Source organism: Fundulus heteroclitus, chromosome 20 (assembly GCF_011125445.2).
Source record: "Fundulus heteroclitus isolate FHET01 chromosome 20, MU-UCD_Fhet_4.1, whole genome shotgun sequence".
NCBI classification, from domain to species: Eukaryota; Metazoa; Chordata; class Actinopteri; order Cyprinodontiformes; family Fundulidae; genus Fundulus; species Fundulus heteroclitus.
Window position 1 is genome coordinate 14443608 of NC_046380.1, and position 22779 is coordinate 14466386.

Here is a 22779-nt window from a genome sequence, read left to right on the forward strand (position 1 = left end):
TTCTTGTCATGCCTTTTAAACAACATGTTGGCTTGTACAAGCGGTTTAAAGGTATACTATGCAACCGGGGTTGATTTTCAAGCGAGGCTCCCCTCAGAGGGGAAAGTAAAAGTGCACTGTCATAAAGATGTTCAGCTGTTCTGGTTTCTCCGTCAAGCCATGCGCGGTTGTTTTGAGCTTAGCAGACAGGCGAACGCAACGAAAAGTCGAAAAAACGGCAGTACAAACAATGACTAACTCAGTGAAGGTATGAACATGCACACAGAGAGAGAGAAACCATTCCAATGTTACTTACATCAGCAGAAACGTGAGGTCCGCGTCAGCCTTGCAGCCTTCTTTTTCTTTTAGCTCTCGCCATTCTGAAAAAGCTTGCCCGATGTTCACCCGTGTACGACTCCTCTCTCTGTCCAGAACCCTTTTCCTCTTTCTTGCCTGCTCCAAGATGGGCTTTCGCTGTTTTTTCGCTGGTTCCGCCATGATAACTGCACAAATATCGCCACTGCGCTAGCAACGAGCATGCCTTTCACTGGGGGCGTGTAGCAGTTCTCGCCGTAAAGCAAGACCGACTCTCGCGATGCACCAGACTTCTGAGCCTGTGTGTGCGGGCCGAGGGCTCTTGCAATTGCAAGTGCGGTATTTCCCCCACAGACCACCAGGGCGGCCGAGAAAACCTTTGTTCGACCTGAAATGACTCATTTAATCATCCAAAACGATATGGAACACATTAATTAACTGAAAAATGTTGCATAGTATGCCTTTAAGTGTTGTTATGGAGACCTGGTGACCCCAAGGCATCGTCGTTCTCTATTGCTACGTTCACCCCAAACGCGTTCTGAGCATCAAGGGCATCTGATTAACACGCAAAGTCTTTGGCGGACATGTCTTAAGACGTCTCGCAGAGCATCACACGCATTTTGCTCGGCCGCTGCTAGAGTTGGAAAATGTGAACTTTTGCAGCCGGACGAGGAGCGTCAACCAATCAGAGAGACCCATGTGACTTAGTGGCACTTTTCCTGACAGGGAAAAAATATTTTGCCACTGATAAATGTTAATATCAAGCCTCCTGAATGATGCCATCTAGCCTGAGACAGATGGACAGACGCTCTCCGGCTGAAATGTGGCGCCCGTACTTGGAGTCCTGGCGGGAGAGGCGGGCCCCGATGCCGGTCAGCAGGTTGTCAAGCTCGACTCGGGTGAGACGTAAATAGCCGCTGAAAGTGCGCGCCTCCCTGCAGCAGGTGGCGAAACCCACCAAACTCAGAACGCCTCTGAATTATCTGGTGAATCCAGACACGGTCGCAGAGGCCTCTCTAGCTTTATTCAGTAAATAAGGCCAAACCACTCACTCGATTTCACCCACCATTGAGTCCGGCAGAAGAAAAAAACAGGGTAGCTCCTCCCAACGGGTGTCTGACACATATATCCACACTTTGTCAGACGTGCCGTCAGAGAATTGACGCTCAAGACAGCATGTCTGACTTTTACGTGCACCGGCGTCCCAGTTGAGGCATTGGACGCATTTTTAATGCTCAAAACGTGTTTGGTGTGAACGCAGCTTAATAGTGACCTTTAGATATGGCTTTATTTCCCTTACCATGCTCCCATAAGAACTAGCATGTAGCCTGACGAGAATGGCATGTTGTCTTGTCTTTCCCATTTTGAAGAGAGAAAAATAGGCCTTTGTGACATATTTTTTACCCAAGGAAACCAGGAAGTCATAGAATACATTGCTCCTAGACTCTCTGATCAACTGAAAAGTTAAGATGAATAATTTATTTGATAATACTTTGTTAAAAAAATTATCTCTTATCATGGGATGTTTTTTTTTCTCCATTGAATAAATGTGGCTAAATTAAACATATGGTTTTCTTGACTGTGACAGTGTGACGTGCTACTTTATTATCTTATTGTACGCCTTTACCAGAGGTGCCAAGAAGTTTCAGGAATACAGCAAATAAGAAAGCAGATCTTGGGAGCTTTTTACTTCAAGTTTAGCTGTCTATTTTGTTATTCATTGGAGGCAGTGGCATTGTTTGCATTGTGGTTGCAGAATAAGCAAAATGGTGATTATAAATTCCCAGAAGCTTCTTTTTTTTAAGTTTTTTTAAGCAGGAAGTTAACTGTAGGCAGCAGCTTTGTGGTCACAGTCTGACCTGCTTTTTTTTTTGTTTTGTTTGTTTTTTTGTGAATAATCAAGATAACGTTTAGGTTTGGGCTTTTTACGTAATGGTATGAAACAAAGTGAATGCAGGGGAGCGTTCATGTCTGCAGCCAGGGAACTGATTGAGGTCAATCTGTGATTTGCTGCCTTCGCCTCGGGTAACGGCTCTGTTGCCGCTGCAGGGCTTACAGTTACCTACAACTCCCCGTGTTTTACATAACATCAAAAAGCTCCTCTTTGCCTCCTGCTTTGACATCATGTTAGGTTTTCATTGTCTGATGGCTTTATTCTTGTGTTAAAGAGCCAACAGCGAGATAAACTGCTTCTGAATTTACAAATTATTTACTGAGTTCTCTTTTTAACTGCAGGGGGGGAAAAAAAGCTGCGCTCACTAAATTTAACTCTTCGCCTGTTTTTAATGTAACGGAAACAAAGCTGCATATCAGCATGTGGGCCCATCAGTCGAGTCATCAAATGGAAATTTCTTTTTACTCCCCATTTGGCAGCCCGCGATCATACTGCTGTGCACTTGAGCTCTTTGTTCGCCTGTGTGTGGTTACACAATGTTTGGCTTGTCACATGAAAGGGAGTTTTAAAAAAGATCTGTTGTTCTTGGAAAACCTTTTACCACTTTTAGTTGCATCCTACACATTTGGCTTTCAAATGTGTGGGTAGTAATCAGAAAGTTATTTGGGCTTTTAAAAGGGAAGACGATAATATCATTATCGAAAATAAACATTAACCACAAAAATTAGCCTGGTTTAGGTTTGCACAAGTTTCTCAGATGTATATTAAATACAAAGTGTCTGTAAAAAAAAAAAAAAAAAGATAAATATTTACACATTTGATGCAGGTGCTTGCAATAATCCAGCTCTACCTAGGACGGCTGAGGATGTGTCGACAATCTGACAAAATTAATAGATCATAATATCATCTATTCCAAACTTTTTTTTAAGAATTACACATTTAAATTAATGCTAAGGTTTCCAAGAACCACTTGGAAAAGTTGTACCACAACTCATTTGAGTTAATCTTGAGTCATTCAAGCAAGAAAAAAAGGAAAAAGTAACAAATTTTAAGTTTTATGTGTAAAAGTCTTACGTTTTCTTACTAGCCGCCTTAAAACCAAACATCGCAAAGATTGATATAAATTGAAAACCAAGGATGGAGAAAGTCCATCCATCTGGTGTGTTATCAGGACGTGGACAGTGAAATGTTTTAAAGCTTACCAAAAAAAAGGCATCCTTTGTAATCATAGTTTTATGCATGCTAATACTGCAATAACAACTGCATTGAAATATACCATACCATACCATACCAGCTTTATTTATAAAGCACTTTAAAACAACCACAGTTGATACAAAGTGCTGTACAATCCAAAAACACAGCAAAATAAAAATAATTATAATTAAAAGTAGTTTAAAAACAAAGACATACACTTTAAACTAGATCTCGCTGAACAGACTTTAAGCAGTTTATGCAAAAACAGCTTAAAGTCTGTTCAGAATTTTTTGTTGGCCCAAATTCTTTGTTTTTTTTATTGGGTTTGTTTTAACATCATAAAATTGTGATTTTACTAATAAATAATTGTGACTGTAGGTTTTTGCTATTTTATCCACCCATAATCTATTAACACTTTCACCATTAGCCTGCTCTGGTTGTGTAGAAATGAGAAAAAGAAAAATTTGATGAGATTTCATTGGATGATGTCTGTTTTTTTTTTTTTTTGTCTTCATTACAACGACCCAGGGCTGTGAAATATTGGATATTGTTCAATATAAGATTTAATCAAAAGAGAGGGGAAAAGTTAAATAATTTTTAAGGAAATATTGACCCAAAACTGCACAGTTGTAAAACAGTATTACCAAAATTGTAGCCTGTTAAAATAAAGAATCTTTGTCTTTCCCGACAACCAGAAAAACCCTGAGCAAGGAGGTCGCAGAGGACTTCTCACTCACTGTGTCTCTTCTACTTGCTGTGAAGTTCAGCTCAGAGATACAACTCCAGAGCTTCTTCATGAATTTGGTCTGAAACTTTGATCTCTGTTTAAATTTGAGCGCTTCATTTATAATTGAATCACTTCCTTCATTAAAATCAGCTCCTCTGAATAAATGATGACCATGTGTCACCGTTCATTCCTGTAGCAAGTTGATCTTGCTGATTCAAAATCAGCACTGACGACTGATTTTGAATATCTGCGTCGGATTACCGCTCAAGCCATTTGTTTGTGTGGATCTATTTGAGTCATTAATTTATTTATTTTTTTTCGTGGCTCTGGCTCCCCTTCTGTGTCTGTGTGTGAGTAACATCGTTACCTCTGCTCTGATTCCCTCTGATCGGATCAGCAGTCGCTCCTGGTTTTTATATTCCCAGCACTGATGGCTCTCCCCATCAAAGGCCGCTAAAGCAAACGCTGACCGCTGCCTTGTCACACGTCCTGTCTGAAGTCAACTCGTTTGGTCTGCTTCGATCCCAGCGCAGGGGCAAAACCTTTAACTTGCTTAAATAAAATAAACGGTGTGGCCTGTTTTTATAGATGTCGCCGGCTTTGGGTCCCAGTCATTTATTTGTTTTGCGTTTTCCACTCATCTGCTGCAGAGCTCAATTTATTTCATCTGATTGCGCATGAACGGCAAAGGTTCATTGTTCACGAATCACAATAGTGCATAAAAAGAATCTGCCACTGCTCATCAAAGACTCTTTTTATTTATTGCTAGGCAAACCCATATAAAATCAGTGAGCTTCACCAACAGCTTTGAAGGGTAGCTGTCCTTTTGGGACCTTAACTTATCTAGCAAAATCAGATAATTTTTACCTTTAAATCAATGTGTGCTTGTTTTTCTTAATATGAGAGAAATATTTCTTCCGCTGTGTGTTTTTGTTCCCTTCATTTTCTATAATTAAGCATGAAATACACTCCAGATGAAATCACAGGATCTATGTGACCTTTTCTTTGCACCGAACATCCTCATCAAAACAGTCTGCCTTCTTTCACTCAGCATGGTGCTCTCCCTCTTTTAGCTCTAATGGTGCATTAAGATAGGCCCAACAGTCTGTTTTTATGCTGCTGAATGGATGAGAAACACATCAAAGATAATAACTATTTGAGTTTTGGTAATACCCTTTTTTTTTCTCTTTTTAGAAATATGGTGCTTGATGCTTTCAAAGTCTATTCTAGTCCATGTTTTTCAAGATTTATTAATAACATTAGAGGGAGAAAGGATTTTAAAGGGAAAGCGAATGAATTTTTGGCGCTGGACTTGTTGCATTTTCTCTGCTTGTATGAAGCAAAGGGAAACACAGAAATGCCCTTCCTCAGCCTGTTGCTGCACATTGCATACCAGCTGGCAGAAAGAATGCAGCTACACCTTTCCCTCATTTACAAGAATACCAAACTCTGCTATTATGAAATATTTCTATCTGTTTGTGGAAAAAGCAACACCAGATCTTACTCTTATTAAAGCAATGCTGTTTTACTGCAGGATTGTCTGTGAATTAGCCGGCTCCAGGCTGGTTACCTAAGCAGATAGCCTGACTAACTAAGCAGCTTACATCAGCTTCTTATACTTGTATTCTTCTATTATAGATCAAAATTGTAAAAAAAAATTACAATGTCCTGCATAATAAGCAGGACATTGTATAATGTAATATAAGCTAATATTAGTTATCCTAATGCAAATTGTTTGTCTAAAATATGTGTATAAATGCAAACATATGGGGTTCAATGCCTAACTCACTCAAACTGAACTTTATTTTGGTTTGAAATATCTCTACAAGTAATTTAAACATCACCAGTAATTAGAAGTGACTGTTGCACAAATAAATAATATAAATAATAAACCTTTGAAACAGTACATTTATTTTAATCAGCTTTTACATCTCTTGCATTAAATAAATGAGGGAAAACTACTGGAACGGCTTAAACTAGATGCCATTTTTTTTATTTTTTTATAGGAAAATGTTTTCCTATCGCTTTAAGAAAACAGGAATTTGTGCAAAGCAGCGAATGAAAGCAGCCCATGTGTTGTTTATTTGCATTTGCTGTTTGTTTAGCTCATGAATATTAGATGGTGATTCCGCGGCCAGCCTAAGCTTCAAGTAAAAGTAATTCAAGATCCCGCTGCTAATCCTTGTGATCGGCCTTCAGGTCGTGACCCAGGTCTTCACGAATCATTTGCCGTGTTAAAGACATTCGCGGCATAAAAGCTTTCTGTCCGCCTCTCGAGGCGTCTGCTGAACAGTGGGTTCTGCTGCCGTGAAAAGTCAAGGACGCGCTCGCATCTTGACCCGGAAAAAAACAAAAGTTTTATTTCCATTTGTGGAACGTTTGAGCTTCTTCGCCTGTAGATTCAGGGTGATAAAGATAGCTGACACACGAACTTCGCCGTTAACCCCCAGACTGAAACTGATGCTGTAGGAAGTGATTGTTCAGCTTGTTTCCTGTCCATGTTTTTCAGACGTTGGGTATGAGGTGCAAAGGAAACGTGAGTCTGATGGCAGACTGGAGGCAGTTACAGGTTACGGTGCGAAACATTTAGTCTCTTCATGCTGCAGGACAGGTTGGCTTCACTAGTAAATAGCCGCAGGCCTGAGGAAATGTGAATCAGGTTGTGTACAGTAGTAAGTCTGGCAATTGTGATTACTTGGGGATCGTTTCAAATAACTTTTTTGTTTTTGTTTAGTCTTATCACCAAATAGGATAGATTCATCTCTCTGCAGCTCCCCCTGATGCTTTCTATTGCCACAAGCACTTGAGTTCACTTACTGTCAAAGAGGATGCACAAACATTGTAATTAGAGAAAGAAATTCCATCTTCAGCTCTCTGGCACAGAACTTGCCCCCCTCCGCCCATTACCACTTATTTTCCTTGACTATTGTTGAATTGAATTAAAGGCTTTTCTTTAATCAGCACTGGAAAGCTGGTCAGGGTTCTTGGGAAGATTATTGGAGATAAATACAGGGCCATCTGAAAGAAGTCCTGTAGGATGTTGCAAAAGAGACGGAGGTTTAAGTTCCAGCAGGACAACAATGCTAAACACACAACTCACTCAAACTAAATAGATGTCGATAGAAGATTATCGACACAAATGTCACGCTATAATGTTATAGCGAATATTATAAACGAATACAATGAGGTTATGTATTAATACAAAATAAATGAAGAAACAATACTTAAAATACTTCGCTCTTTTATTAAAACTTCTGAATACAAACTGTCACTAAACATATTAAATTAATTATTTCATCATCATTCATTCATTCATTTATATCACTTGTTTAAGTTATTTAATTGTATAAAAAAACAAAAACAAACAAAAAACAAATGGGGTGGCCAGGGGGCCTCAAGCAGCCGCTTAGTTTGCTTATGCCTTGGGCCAGCCCTGACACAGACACATTACAGATACAGTGAAATGATCTAGATCTAAGCATATTCATGGCTTATTTATAGTCTAAAACTCAGTTTACCTGAAGATCTGTTGCAGGACTTAAAAATGTACGTGTGCAGAGCTTTAAATCTGAACTTGAGCTATTCTGCAAAGAAGAACGGGCAAAAACTTCCGGGTCTCGATATGCAAAACACTTTCAGCTGGAATTGAAGTGAAAGAGGGTTGTTCGAAGTTCAGCAAAGCTAGCCAAACTTTCTGTATTATTTTGAAAAGGACACGCCACGTATTACTTTTTCTTTGCTTCATAATGAGGCATTACTTTGCGTTGCCCTATTAAATGAAATTCCTGAAAAATATATTAAAGCGGGCATGAATATTCTTGCAACGCAGCATGTCTCAGTTATTTAAATCCTCTGTGAATATTTTAGTAACACCTTCTCACTCTCTTTCTGCTCTCAGGCCGTTCACTGGTACTGACAGGATGATGATGAGGATAAAGGGAGGAGGCCACAGCCGAAGATGCAGACCTCGCTAGAATCCCACCTCACCTAAAAACACAAACAAAAAAAAAAAACACCTCCCCTCTCCACCATCACCATCCTCATCATCCACCGCAGCTGCTGCTATCCATCCCCGCCGGCAGCATGGCCAACCACCTGGAGCTGATCCAGGAGCTGCAGCAGCTGGACAAGGTGCCCAGTCTGGAGAGGCTGCGGACAGCACAGAAGCGCCGTACCCAGCAGCTCAAGAGGTGGGCCGTGTACGAGAAGGAGATGCAGAACAGGAAGAGGAAGGCCGACAAGAAGAGTCGCAACATAATCAGCCTCCAGCAGTCAGAGTCCAAGAGGCGGGTGTCCTTCGCTGCCAGCGTGGCCCTTCTGGAGGCTTCGGCCAGGAACGACCCCGATGAAGGTAGCTGACTTTGTAAATTACTGACTGTTATAATGAGTAACTGTAAAGACAAGAGATATTTGATATTAAAGATGCACAAAATCAGAGATTTATGGCTGATTTGTGATCTACGGTTCCCCGGAAAACTCTGATTTCCATGAAGAATTATAGTTTACAGCATTTAAAATCTTTTGTTTTCCTACTATAAAGGCTCATTAATTATACGTGTCATGCTCAGAGACAACATCCCACCGAGAGCGAGCGTGAGAGTGAGCCACGTAAAACAGTTTTTTTTACTCATCTATGAATTGAAATTGACATTATGACACTACGCATGGCTCATTTGACTCTTCCTCTTTCAGTAAAGTTATCCACACCAAACAGTGGTTTATTATTCACTTACTGATAGAAATAATTATCTTTTTTTTTTTTTTGACAGTTGAGCTTAAAGTTGCCAGATCCCAGTCACCAATCAGTCCAATCTGTGCATTTCTTTTCAAAATGTCCTGTCATGTGTCGTTACTGAGCTGACCGCAAACCGTGCCAACACGCGTGAACATCTACACGGCCTCATCTTGTTCATCTCACAGATATGGAAATGTCAGGAAAAACAATTAGCTCAACCTGGTCTCTGAAAACGCCACTGGAAACAAATCAGTTCTGCCACAAGTCCGCTTTATCATCGTGAGAATAATGGAGTTGTCACACTGAGATGCAACTCTGCCAGTCTTTTAATTAAAAAAATCCCCCTCTGTTTGGAGATAATAATTGTTTTTCCTGCTGCAGTGACGGTCCCGCGATGCTTTGGCGGCGCGTCTGGGATGCCTAAATGATAACATGCTGCTAGCTTTTATATATGACATCTAATTTAATGTCATTTTAACCTGAAAGTGGTTTGAACTCTTTTTGTCACAACAAAAAAAAAAAAAAAACAGCCTACAGCTATACTTTCTGCTCGCAGGCCGTCTCTACAGCTAGAAATGCCGCCACAAGGCCACGTCACTTTCATGACACTTATAATAACAGGACACGCTTCATTTACTTGTAGAAACATGCGCATCAGCAGAGGACGGAAGTGCATTAAGTGGTAGAGACGCTGTTGTTGCTTGTTACCGGACTTGGTGGTGTTGGATCGATGTGGAAAATGGTTTTATAAACGTTTAAAGCTTGTTGTTGGGCTCTTCTGCTGGTTTCAGTTCACAGAAAGTCCCTTTATGCATGTTGGACCATCAGCTGCAGCTTTCTGAGTCTTCAGTTTGGCCTGGAAAAACCACATGGGGCTAATCAATAATCTATGTCCACTTCCAAGGGGGAGACACATCTAGGTGTAAGCTACAGCTTTTTCAGGGATTAGTATCATGGGAAACCAAAGGAAGATGATTTCAAAGCTGTTAGGACTTCAGTCAGTTTTGAAGGGCAGCTTTTATGTGACGTTACGACAGGACAGACTAAACAGTCCTTTAAAGGTGTTATTTTTTTTTTTTTTTGCAGATTTAAAAACATTTGTCTATGAAGATGAAGGTCCTTTTGTTGGAAAAAAGGTCATGGTTTAACTTTAAATTGGTAACAGGACTATATAATATTGTTAACAAGTAGTTTAACTTCAGTCCAACCTGCATGTCTGGCCAAATAAGTGAGATCAGTTTTGTGTTGGGGAAACATTTTTTTTTTTGTGATAGATGTTACAGCTGGATGAATACAAATAAACACAGACTGTGTGTTCTCAATCAGTTTGCACTCATGGGTTACAGTGTTTTGCTTCTTTTGCTGTCCATGTAAACAGATTACTGTGAAAATCCGCTACAGACTGAAACATCTATGGTGGTGAGAAGGCGTCCGGGGGAAAGGTTCTTCCACGAGTTACACAGGCGTTTAATTTCCCATTTTGGGATTAATAAAAGATCTTTGAATTAAATTGAATGTGCAGGAATGATTTAGGTTTACCACCTGAACACATCCTATTGGACAGATGATTTCAGATGTTTGGCCATAATGTACTGCCTCATGTTTGAAGAAAAACAAACACCTCAGACTGTGGAGTACAGCAGTGCTGGGGGGGTGGGGTTTTTTGTTTTGCAGCCACAGGACCTGGCTGCCTTGGAGTCACTGAGTTGATCATGAAGTACTACTGACGTTTTCTCAAGACAAATTAGAGGCCATCTGTCCAGAACCTGGGGGTAGAAGACAAATGGTTCATGAAACAGAGCAGTGATCCGCCTCAGCAGAAAACCCACAGCCAAATGTCTAAAAATGAAATGAACTATGGACCGAAGTCCAGATCTCAACCGGATTGAAATGCTGAGCTAGGAACCTTGAGAGAGCTGTGGGTAAACAACCCCAAACCTGAAAGAGGGTGTGCTTTCCTTTTTATTTTTTTACCATCGCTGTGCATAATATTCATAACATTTAGGGTTTCCAGATGAATTTGGACAGGACATTTATCCAAATGCCCTACCGAGATGCCAATATTTTTCAGTAGGTGTAACATTTGGCTTACTCTTAGCTTTGTTACTATCTTTCATGTACTTTTGTTTCATCTGCCTAAGACAACTGAGTTACTCTCCAATTAAAAACTCTCGTGAAACCTCCTACTCAAAGTGAATACGGTGTTCTGTATATTCAAACACGTCTCACCTCATCTTTTTCCACACTTTGGACACGTCGACAGCAGGTTTCTTTGCTCGGTTTTTGCACGTTTGATATGCGCAGGCTTTTCGACACTTCTAACTCCTGCAGGCAGCGCCCGGGCACAGGAACGTCTGCTATCGCCGCTGTTTAATGAGGGTGACCATGAAAAGAGGCAGCGTGATAAAAAGCAGAAGGAAGACAGGATGTAAGCGTTGCCCACACAGCTCCAGTGGCAGCTGGCTGGCTCGGGTGCCTGATAATCTTCCTGCTCAGTCCCTCCGGTCCCCAAATGCTCGATCAGGCGTTGTGTCTCCCCACGCTGGGCTGATCCGGCAGACTGTTCGTGAGCTCCCGGCTTGTTTTTACAGAAATACTTCAGGACGGAATCACGGTTTCACATGTTCATGGTTTTAGGGTAGGGTCAAGTAAAAAAAAGGCAAAGGTGCTATAAAGAATGCGGAGCTGTGGGAATGTGTTCAAAGATTTCTTTTGAAGAAAATAAAATAAAAATGTCTGTTTGGCATTTGGTTCGACCCACGAGTTGCCTGTAAGATGAATAACCCAGAGAAAGGACGCTGATAAGGAATGGAAATGAAAGAAGCCACTATTCCCTCTTTTTGTTTATAAAGAGATTGAGAAGAAGACGGAGGAAAAGGCAAAAAGACCGCTACGGGGTGAGAATGGAGACAAGAAAGCTGTAAACATGAACCTGTGTTACGTCAGATTGTTCTTAATCATCCAACATGTCTGGGATGAAAAGTTTTTTAAAAGCCCATGCGCTGCAGCGGGGGACATCTTCAGGGACATTCAGACACACGTAAACACATCAGCGGTTGAGACGTCGACCCGAAGGCTGACCGTATACTGAGGCTGTAACGAGACGAGAAGCAGGAGCGGCTCGCATTTAATCTGTGATTTGTAGCAGTAGACGGCTCGCTTCCTGTAATTCTCTGTTTCCTCTCCCCGCTCTCTCTGTGTTGACATGCATACAGTACGGCGGTTTTTGGTATGCACGCTTTTTAAATCAATCGCCAGCCGTTTGTTGTGAACTTCAGCGTTAGAACAGCAGAGACCGTTTAAAAGCTGAAATCTGTGCGCATGCAGTTGTGCGTATTTAATGCGTGTGTTTGTGTGTGTTTGTGTGTGTGTGTGTTTTCCTGTCATTAGAACTTCCGCTCTGGAAGCTCTGGGACCAAACTCTCCAGCCAGAGAGGAGACGTAGATTTCAAACAATGTGTACACAAACTCATGTTCGTGCGTTTGTTTGCAACTGGACCATGAGAGAGAGCACTGCAAAAACGGAACTAAAATTAAGTAAAATGTTCTTAAAATTACTGTATCTGTTCTTGATTTGAGCAGGTAGATAAGATAATCTGCCAATGGAATAAGATTTTTGCACTTAAAATAGGAACAACTCATCTCCATCATTTTATTTCAAGTGCAGGATGTCTAATTATCCTATTTTAGGGGTAAAAATACTCATATTATTTACCTGCTGAAATCTAGGTTAAAAAAAACACTAATTCTAAGAAGATTTTACTTATTTTTAGATCCGTTTATGCAGTGAGCCGAAACTAAATCACCTAAGCGTCTCGTTTTGGGGCTTAACATACCATTACCGGGCCGTTTTACATTATTCGCGTAGATGCTGGCGCTCTGCACCATTCCCACGCGTCATTCTGACACACTTCAGAGAGAGTTACGAGGAGAACAGCAGTGTCTGTGTGATATTTGCCATTCAGGTGCCGTTGGAGAGAACGTCAAGTGAGATGCCGCATGTCACCGCGGTCTGTTTCCTCCTGACAGCAGGTCTTATGATTTGACATTAACATGCCCAGCGCACAGGTTGTGTAAGATGAGATCAACGGAAGAGGGGAGGAGATTAAAATAATCTTTCTGAACACGTTTAATCCTATTGAATGGACAATTTTATTACATTTTCCACTGGAATAGCATTCATTCAGGAACAAAACATCTTTGTTCTCTTGACCTCAGATAATGATACGTGTTAATATTCTCCTCACCAACAAATCCTCTCTAAATTACATAAAAATCCCTTTATATTGTGTCCAAGACGCACAGAATAAGAATCGTCAGGAAGACACTTTAACCGTGAGCTTCATCTTGGGGTTAAACACTCTTAACCATTTGGCTTATTTGGCTCAGATGCTGGTGATTTGATGCTAATTATCCACTAATTATTTTTTTTGGCGGCACAAAAACCAAGCTCAGACTGTGCCGTTATTTATGAATTTAATAACTCAATCTAACAGATTTCTTTAAATAGCTGATCAGAAGACACATTCTGCTGGAGCTTTTTCAGATTCCCATCAGAAAATGCACCACGGGGGTTCATTTGTCTTTCTGTCAATTCTTTTTTTTGTGTGTCATGTCTCCAGCTGGGGAAGAAATATGCAATGATTTTTGTGGATGATGGGCTAAGTTATTTACTTTATTTAATGACCAAACATTCAGACGTTTTTATTCATACCTTACAGAACAAAATTACATTGTAATTTATTGCCGCTTTCGAAAAAGAGAAATTGACTCGCTCACTGATGAAAATACCTGGAATCATGAACCAAAGGCATTGCAGATGGCACCTCATCCAGCTTTTAGGACAACTTAGACGTTGGAGCATGGATTTCCTAATAAAAACTAATATTTTTCATTAATTGGGTTTTGTATCATGGCTCCTTGTCATGCCATGTCCATTATATTTTTGTCTGTTAGATTGAGATCCAACAGTTTAAGTAATGTCTTTGAATTGAAACACCTTTCTCTAGAAGAGAGGTTTTAGGAAAATTGCGTTACCATCCTGAAAAGGGAATTCATCAACAAACCTAGCTTGAATTATTGGAATTCAAAAGGTGTCTAAGTTTCAGTGACCTCTTGCTTATTTCCTGTAACGAAATGGTTGCCATCTGCAAAGACTCCAGAAATACGCAAAGCCCAGACATCTGCAGGTAAAACATGTAATAAATAAATAAATAAATATATTATTAGAATAGAAAAATGGAAAAGAATATAACAATCTGCTCTTGTCAATAATTCAGGGTATCAGCAGCAGGCGGCAGCTGTACTAAATACATAATTTGTGTCTTACAAAAGCTAGATTGTTTGGCTGTTAAATGAATCAGTTTAGTGTAATTTATGCACTTCAATATATATATTTTTCTACAAAGAAAAGCAATTGACTGAAGATCTTAACAAGAGAACACATTTTTCCCAGTGAATGTCTGAAAGCTAAGCCCAAAATTATTCATACCCCTGGCAGTTTTAGATTTTAAATCATTTTCATTTAACCAAGAAATGAAATCATGAATCATTGTTTGCTTTTTTTATCAATTATCACCCTAATCTGATCGGGTCCACGGGTGGGCCACTCCAAAAGTTAATTGTGCTTTCTGTCAGAAGAGCGATGGGTATTGATAATTTTACTCTTAACTGTGTGTGTTGTTGCTAGTCAGAGCAACACTGCAGAGAAGAGGGGGAGAAAGGCTTCATGGGGAGGGGCTTCTTGGCTCTCAGGCCGCCTCCCTGCTGAACCCTGCGACCCCTCACAGCGTCGAGGGGTGATGGCTGTGAAATTACTCTGAATCACCTCGGCCTCTTTCTGTGTGGCTGCCGGCCCTTTCGAGTCTGATGGGATTTCTCAACCGTCCCACTGGGGAGCAGCGGGGTCAGGGTGGACAGTCGGCAGCAAACACGCCGTATCGACTGAGCTAACGTTTGCCTGTAAAATCAGGGTGTCAATTCGTGTGTTGGGAGTTCATGCGTGCAATACGTACGCCTCGAAGAAGAAAACAAGCATTTATTCTGCTGCGGTTCATTGTCGTCCTCGTCATCAGGGCTGGATGCAGCTGAATCCTTGTGTTGATTAGCTGAGTTTTAGTGGGTGGCGAAAGTGGAGCCAGTGAACGGCACTTTCACTAACCGCTTCGCAAAGTGTCCATTAGCGGAGATGGGTCTTAAAATGCTTCTGTGCTGTGATTTCTGTGAATCGTTGTGGCTTATTTATTGTAGAGAGCAGAACATTTCTGACTTGTTTTCTCCGTAGACTCGCCTCGAAAAGGATTCCTACTCACGGCCGCCGACGTTTTCACAAGAAATTAAAAAGGAAGGGTGTGTGCTGCTCAGAAGAAACATTTTCAATCTTCATAATCCGTTGCTTGTGACAGCTTTAAGTGATTAATAATGCTTTTACTGTAAAGCTGCAAAGCAAGTCTTGGACACACTTCCTTCTGTTCAAACGAGGACTTAAAAAAAAAAAAAAAACTTTAATTAAGTCCCTCTTGTGTTTTAATCCCTCTCCGTTTTATTTCTGTGAGATAAAAAATCTGAACTGAAAGACTGCTTGATGTTGACAAATTCTTAAATTGCAAAACAAGGCCGAAAAACTTCAGATGAAAATGAACCGGATGTCAGAATAACAGTCCGTTGAACTTTTTCACGTTTGGTCACATGACTGCCTCAAACGTCAATTTATTTTATCCTGATTTTATGCAACAGAGTCCACCTGTGTGTGTGTGTGTGTGATTTTAATGTCAATATAAACAGAGCTGTTCTGTGGAAGCCTCAGAGGTTTGTTAGTGTCTCTCATTAACAAACAGACCCATTAAGATTAAGGTACAAAGCACACAGGTCAGGGATAAAGTTGTGGAGAAGACTGAAGCAGGATTAGATTAGAAAAAAAAAAAAAAAAAACTGCCCCAAGTGTCGAACATCTCACAGAGCTCTGTTCAACCCATCATCTGAAAACAAAAAGATTATAGCACAGCTGCATGCTTACCAAGTGATGGTCATCTGTCTATACTGACAGGCCAGGCGAGTTGAGCAACCAAGAGACCCACTGCAACTCTGGAGGAGCTGCAGAGATCCACTGCTCAGGTGGGAGCAATCTGTTGCCACGGATTATTAGTCATGCACTCAGCAAATCGGGGCTTGATGGAAGAGGTAGAAGAAAAAAGCTAAATTAAGTCATGTTTAAGGTTTTCATGCCTGGGAACTCTGCAGAGAAGATGCTCTGGTTAAATTAGATGAAAATTAAACTTTTTTTTTTTTTTAAATTCAACTTTTTCACCGTCTTTTGCCTAAACGGGAATCTTCCCCTTAAATGCACCGTCCCCATTGTGAAACATGGTGTTGGCAGGATCATGCTGTGGAGATTTTCTTCTTTAATGCGAGACTTGAAACTAGAGTGGAGAGCTTCTTTGCAGCAGGATAATACTGTATATAAAGCCAGAGCTGCATCATAATGGGTTGGATCAAAGCCTATTACGTGTTCGAGTAGCAAACAGACCAAAGTCCAATTTGGAATCTGTGGCGAGACTTGAAAAGTGATGTTCACGCTTTCCGTCCAGTCACACCGAGGTTGAGCTATTTTACAAAGAAGAAGTATCGGTCTCTAGGCGTGCAAAGCTGTGAAGGTGTAGCAAAAAAAAAAACACAACAACCTTGGAGCTGTAATTGCAGGTGGATCTACAGTGTTTGTGGCTCTAATCAGGCAAGGCAAGTTTATTTATAAAGCACTTTTCAGTAACAAGACGATTCAAAGGGCTGATAATAGGATGAGTATGAAAACTTTAGCAAGGCATTGTGGCGTGCAAGCGATTTTTATAATCTAGTGGACCAACAGGGACAAGCCTTTTTTTTTTAAAACCTCTGTAGCAGTGGCTAATTAGATAGTTGAAGTGTCCTCGCTGTCATGCGACTCCACAGATCTTCCAGACGTGCCCCTCGTTGAACCCTGCCTTTGTTCTGCAGCGCCGTCCTCATCCCACCCATGCTCTCCATTTATCCACCCACTCACAAGGACAACACCCAGCACTCTAATTACCACTTATCCCCTGAACTTAAACTTCACAAACTTCCACGTTTGCAGTCTGAGAAGCAGCCCTTAAAAAATCCACATTCCAGTTTTAGACGTGTGGCTTTTGCGTTTGGTTTTGGGCCGTCTTTATTCCTGTCACACCATCGCCGCAAAAACACAAATGGAGATAGGAGGGGAATGAAAAAAATAAAATAAAAAAATACTCCACAAGTGTGTATCACCTCTTGGAAGGAGAATACTCATGTGGTTCAGTCTAATTTTTTTTTTTTTTTCACTGACTAGTTATTTGTGTGCAAATTAGGTCTCAGAGGAGTTTTTGTCTTCTGCTGTCTTATTAGAGTGGTAAGGGCTTCTCCTCAGAGGCCTAAATAGGCTTAGCTGCTCCAAGGCATATGGCAGCAGCAGAATGGCATCAAAAAAACCCCGCACAAGTGAAAGTAAGATAGGAGGAGTGCAAGGAGAAGGAAGGGGAATTCATCAGAAAAACGCAGACTATCCCGTCTTGTGTTTATATTCCTCTGCTGATTTTTTAACGTCAGCTTTCAGATTCATGTTTAAAGATGACTCGTGCTGGTTTATCTTCTCTTCTCATTTCAAATACCGGTGCGAAGATATCACACCCATCCTTCACCGACGCCGTCATAAATCAGAATGAAAAGCTGAGAAATTTAATTGGATCTTCTTTAGTCGATGACCTTTCCTGTGTGAGAGATGTCTGGCTACAGGGAGGACTCCTGTTCTTACTGCACAGATGAGGGAAAAAAAAGTGTTATGAGTAAATGTTTTGCTGTGAACTATGTAGTGTATTAAATTAGTTTGTTTTTTAAAAATGACCGCAAATCTTATCGAAGTGCTCAATGTTTTGATCCGAGCAGCGATAATTTCCTGCTAAGTACGGATATAATTATAACATGGTGTGTTTTTGTGTGGTTGATGCATTTGTGCAGCCGTTTGGTCTTCCAGCGAAAATGTTCCAGTAGTCGCGGGTCAATCCCCACACTGTGATACGATGCACTTTATATTCCCTTTGGGAAAAATAGTTTCTGACTTCAAGTAGACCGTCCAAGTACTTGACCTTTTGGGGTGGTGGGGGGGATGCTATAGCTCTCTGAGAGAATACAACACATTTCAGCAGTGAGATAAATCAGATAATTCACGTTTTAAAATGAATACTGTAAATATGTGATGATAGAACAGACTGTAGCGCACAATGCCTGCTGCAGCTTCACAATATAATCCACAACTTACTCATATGTTCTGAGATGTTCTGAAAATTGTAGTTTTAGGCGGGAACAAATATGTTTTTTTTTTTTTTTAATGGTGGTCTGCTTTTATCTGCTGCCAGAAGGCAATGGCTCACACTGATGAGGTGATGTTTAAGTGGTCAAGCACAACTTTCTGTTCCTGTGTGAGAACACGCTGCTCAGACGTACCCTGAGCGGAAAGTTCAAACACATCGGCTTGCTTTTAGCTTGCGAAGAGACATCTTATACCTTACAATAGAGTTTATCGCACCCTGATACAAATGGATTCAATGCCTCTCTGTGAGCCTGGTTAGACCCGGTTCTGACTTGTTGCAGATATTTATTTTTTTAAAGACTATGCAACACCGAAGAGCAAGCAAAAGTCTTTTTCTCTGTTGCCAGACAGTTGCGTTTGCAGCTCCCTGTCACCTCTAATTCTCGTGTAAAAGGTAGTTTCAGACTCTTCGTGTATTCTTCTCTGCTTGTTAGTGGATTTATTAAATAAATAAACCGTAAAAGTAAAGCAACGCATCTCTGAGAAGTAGTCAGTGTTGCCTACCTGTAGTTAAGTCTCTTAATCTGTTTCTGAGACGGTGTCCCCATCATGTCATGGCGAAGGAGTAATGAGCGCAAAACATGAAACAGAACTGCGCACAGGTCCGGCAATGGTAGGTAAACGGGTCTTTGCTGTGATGATGTAGGTTGCTCTGTAACAACATCAATGTACCTGTTCTCTTTGATTACAGTGATAATGATGGAGCGAGTCCAAGTTAACTTCATATGTGTTTTACTCGCATACATAAAAGGCTCAACTTTTGAACCACGTTCATCAGCCAATAAAAAACTGTCTGATCCGGTCGTCCATCCCCTCCTTTTAGATGCTTTCAAACGCTGGATCTGACGTAAAGCGCTGATCCGACAGGTAATACGCAGGATCGGTTTGCATATCTTTGAAGCAACAGTGTTCTGTTGACACTCCTAACTTATTAATTTCTTTTTATTAAGATGTACAGGAATGGAAGAAAGATGATGAAAGCGGCAAAAATGGGACTGGTTCTTTAATGTTCTGATTAAATCAGACATATTCCACAATGTTATTGTTCTTTAAAACAAAATAAATCCATTACACAACTCAGGTTCTATAATTGTATAGCTTATAGAACCGCCTCAAACAGCATTGGCTAAATCTAATCCTTTTCTGAAGGACTAAAGGCCTCTCACATTGTTGTGAAGAAGTTTTGGGTCCCTCTTCTTTACTACGTGGCTTCAGTAAATCACAATCATTTCTTTACTTGTTCAGCTATTCTGTTCTAGATTTGTTGCGTTCTTTGAGACCCATTGTCCTGTTGATGGTCCATTTCGGGCCAAGCTACTGCAGTCGGGCAGGCCCCAGAAAGCTTTGGCGTACCCCGGTGTTTATTGTCTAATTAGTGACTTCAAATGTAAGTTTTTATTATACTAACTACCTTTAGTTCAATAACTCCCACTGTAAATGGCACGATTGACTAATGAAACTGTTTCATTCAAATCCGGACATCCGATTACTGTCTTTTACAAGGTTTATTGACGCAAGTATTCACACAGAATTGCTTGGCTAACTAAACTAACCCTGTAGAGTAACCGTGTCGTTTGCCTGGTAATCAACTGAAATGACACAAAGGGAATTAACCCAGACATGTCATTAACTGTATAATCTGTATACAACAGGATATCCACGGTAATTAACATGATATATGCACATACTGTGTATATAGCTATAGATTCTGTATATATCTATTTTTGTCTGCACTATCAACACCAAGTCAAATTCCTTGTAAGTGCAAACCTACTTGGCAATAAACTAGTTTCTGATTCTGATTCTGATCAGTTTTGTTGTACAAATCGTAGCTCACCGCCTCAAACATCACCAGTCAATTCAGTAATCAGACAAATTAAAAACAGGGGTGTCTGGCTAGTGATGGACCAAAACACATGAAAATACAAAGAAGTGTCTGAAAACAGGAGAAACCCACACAGCAAGTTACCAAGGTAAGATGGGTTCAAAATGAGCCCAGACAATTACCTCCTTACCATCGACAGTATGAGGTGCTTGTGCTGATGTGCTCTGTTTGGTAGCTGAGCATCATGGCCAAATATCCCTTCTATGGTAAAAAAAGGACAATATTCCTGGAGTCGTGCAGTCCTTTTGGTTTGAGCTGAACAAACCCAAGTTGTGCTGCTTTGTTTTTCAGACAAATTGGGTTTTCACCTTCAATGCTTCCAAACAACACATGCATGTTCAGTTCTTGTCAATTGTGCTGTAATGACCTATAGAAACTAAAACTAGATCCGCACACCAGATTTAAAGATGGTGACTGTGTGTCGTTAGTTTGTTGCTATAGGGAAACCGGTTAAAATTTGACATGGGGGTTTGCTATGTTTTTTTTTTTCCTTTATGCTCCACACATTTAACATTATTTAATCCAGCACTCAAATCAGTGAATATCTTTTCTTTGGTGTAATATCATTAATTTTACCATTTAAAATTTAAGACAGCTGTGTCCATCGTCAGTCCTCAAGGGGCGCTGTCCTGCATGTTTCAGATCTTCCTTGTTCAACACACCTGAATAAAATGAATACCAGGGCTCTGCAGACGCTGATGGCTTGCTGAGGAGGTAATTAAGCCATTTGATCCAGATATATTAGACCAGGGACACGGCTAAAACGTGTAGGACGCTGGCCCTTGAGGACGAGTTGGGTACCTCTGCTGTAAGAGGAACCAAAGGCCAATGAGCCCCTGTGGGATCTAGCCTTGTAACCTTTAAAAAATGACTGAGATTTAAACATTTAATGTCATTTTTAATTTCATTGCTTAGGAACATGACAGTGATTTAAAAGGCTTCCTATCCATGATCTCAATCACCTGATTATATGTCATCCCCAGAAGCTAGATTGTTATAGATGCTGTTTATACCAAGAGTTTACACAGATGTTTAAATGAGGAAGAAAAAAAAAATTGTTGAAAGCATAAAACTGTCTCTTTTTTTTTTTGCCTGAAGGTCTGCTAATTTCCTTTGCAGATCATCTTAACAACTGAACATAGTTGTATAAAGTTTTAATTTCTCAGACCTGTTTGATAATTTGCCCATTGATCTTTATTGTTCGTTTTGTGCATTCGAGGTTCGATTTAAATATGTTTTAAACTTAGTAAACACTGATATGTCCCGATACATTAAACGCCAGTATTTTTCACATAAAGACGTTCTAAAGGCCTTAAATTTCTTTTGTTTTCTGGTTTAGCTGCTGTTGATAGCGCTAAACAGTTTTGTGTGACATTGAGGCATCAAAGAGCCCATGAACTAAAGCATTAAGCCACAGTTTGCATTGGATTTTTGTGCAGTTTGTGAACAACAACCCGTCACAAAGACAGACTTTGTTCAAATGTCTTCTGGGGATCCCATAAAAAATGCCACAGATGTCACAGTTTGAGAGTAATATACTAAGAGTTTAACACCAAGTGATTCCCAAAGAGTTATTTTCCAAACATTGGGATTTAGTCAATGATCAACAGGTGGAGGATACATACGTGAGTGGCTGTTTAAATCTTTTCTGGGTTATTCTGACACGACTTTCTGATATTTTTTTTTTTTGGATGGGTTTTGTTAAGGCTGCCATTTCTATTCTTCTTCGCTTTTCTACTTTGCTTTTTTTTGGTTTCAAAGACATATTTCACACTAGGCTTAATACTGCCGAAACATGTTTTCAGATGGTACCTCTTTGGGAATCGGCTTTTTCATAGAATCAAGTAAAAACGATGTAACGTTTGTGCCTTTGTGACATACGGTGGGTGAAAGGAAATGCTAAAAGAATGTTTTTGAAATTTGGTTGCTTCCAGGGTGTAGTGAGTTCAGACAACAATGCTTTATCCTTGGAGTTTGGTTTTTCTTTTATTCTTGAGTAATTCATAGGTCAGCGTTAAGTCAGTTAACAAAATAAAACATTTATTCTTCTAAAAAATGCTCAGGTGCAAGGACTGAACTGAAAAAGAGGTGGCAAAGGAGCAGGCTTCCACATGAATTAAATACGATTTGGTCTGAATACCTTTTTTAAATTCTGGCAAGCCTTTTCTTAAGAGAACATTTAAAAATCGCCCTGATCAGCCTCCTTGGGAGCAGAATTTTCTTGCAGATCTGATTTTTTTGCACGGTAATGTATGCACACTGGATCTCCATGCCCTTTTTTCTCTGTTCATCTGCAATGCTTCGCACATCAGTACATTTCCGTTTGACTAGTTGTTTGTTGAAGCTGTAACATTTGCATAAACACATAATCAGACTCCGTTAGACTTTACTCCTATCAGATAGCAGCTTCTTTCCAAAGCCCGTAAAGAGAGATTTTTCTCTGGTCAGAATTAACTACTGATCCACAACATGAGGTTGTTTGCTCACATGTCCAACTAAGCTGGCGTGACCCCTTACAGCCACAGCGTAAGCTGGGTCATGTGTTGCAACACAGATGACAACAAGGCCGAGCAGCGATCTGTGGGGATCGGAGATGCAAATGCTCCTTTGCTTTGTTTAGAGATGCACTGATCAGGCTCTTTGTTACCCTCTTGTGTTTTTTATTTGTTTTATTAGGTCTGGGCTACTGGTCAGA

At 40.4% G+C, this 22779-nt stretch overlaps 1 protein-coding gene across 1 annotated transcript in view; it reads left to right on the forward strand.

Annotated features, from left to right (window-relative positions):
* Window positions 1-22779, forward strand: part of ppp1r16b (protein phosphatase 1, regulatory subunit 16B) — a 161710-nt gene that overhangs the window by 40557 nt on the left and 98374 nt on the right. Inside the window, exon 2 of the mRNA XM_012876624.3 lies at window positions 8008-8460. Coding sequence (XP_012732078.2) covers window positions 8193-8460 — 268 coding nt within the window. The 5' untranslated portion in view covers window positions 8008-8192. The remainder of the gene's footprint in view (window positions 1-8007; window positions 8461-22779) is intronic.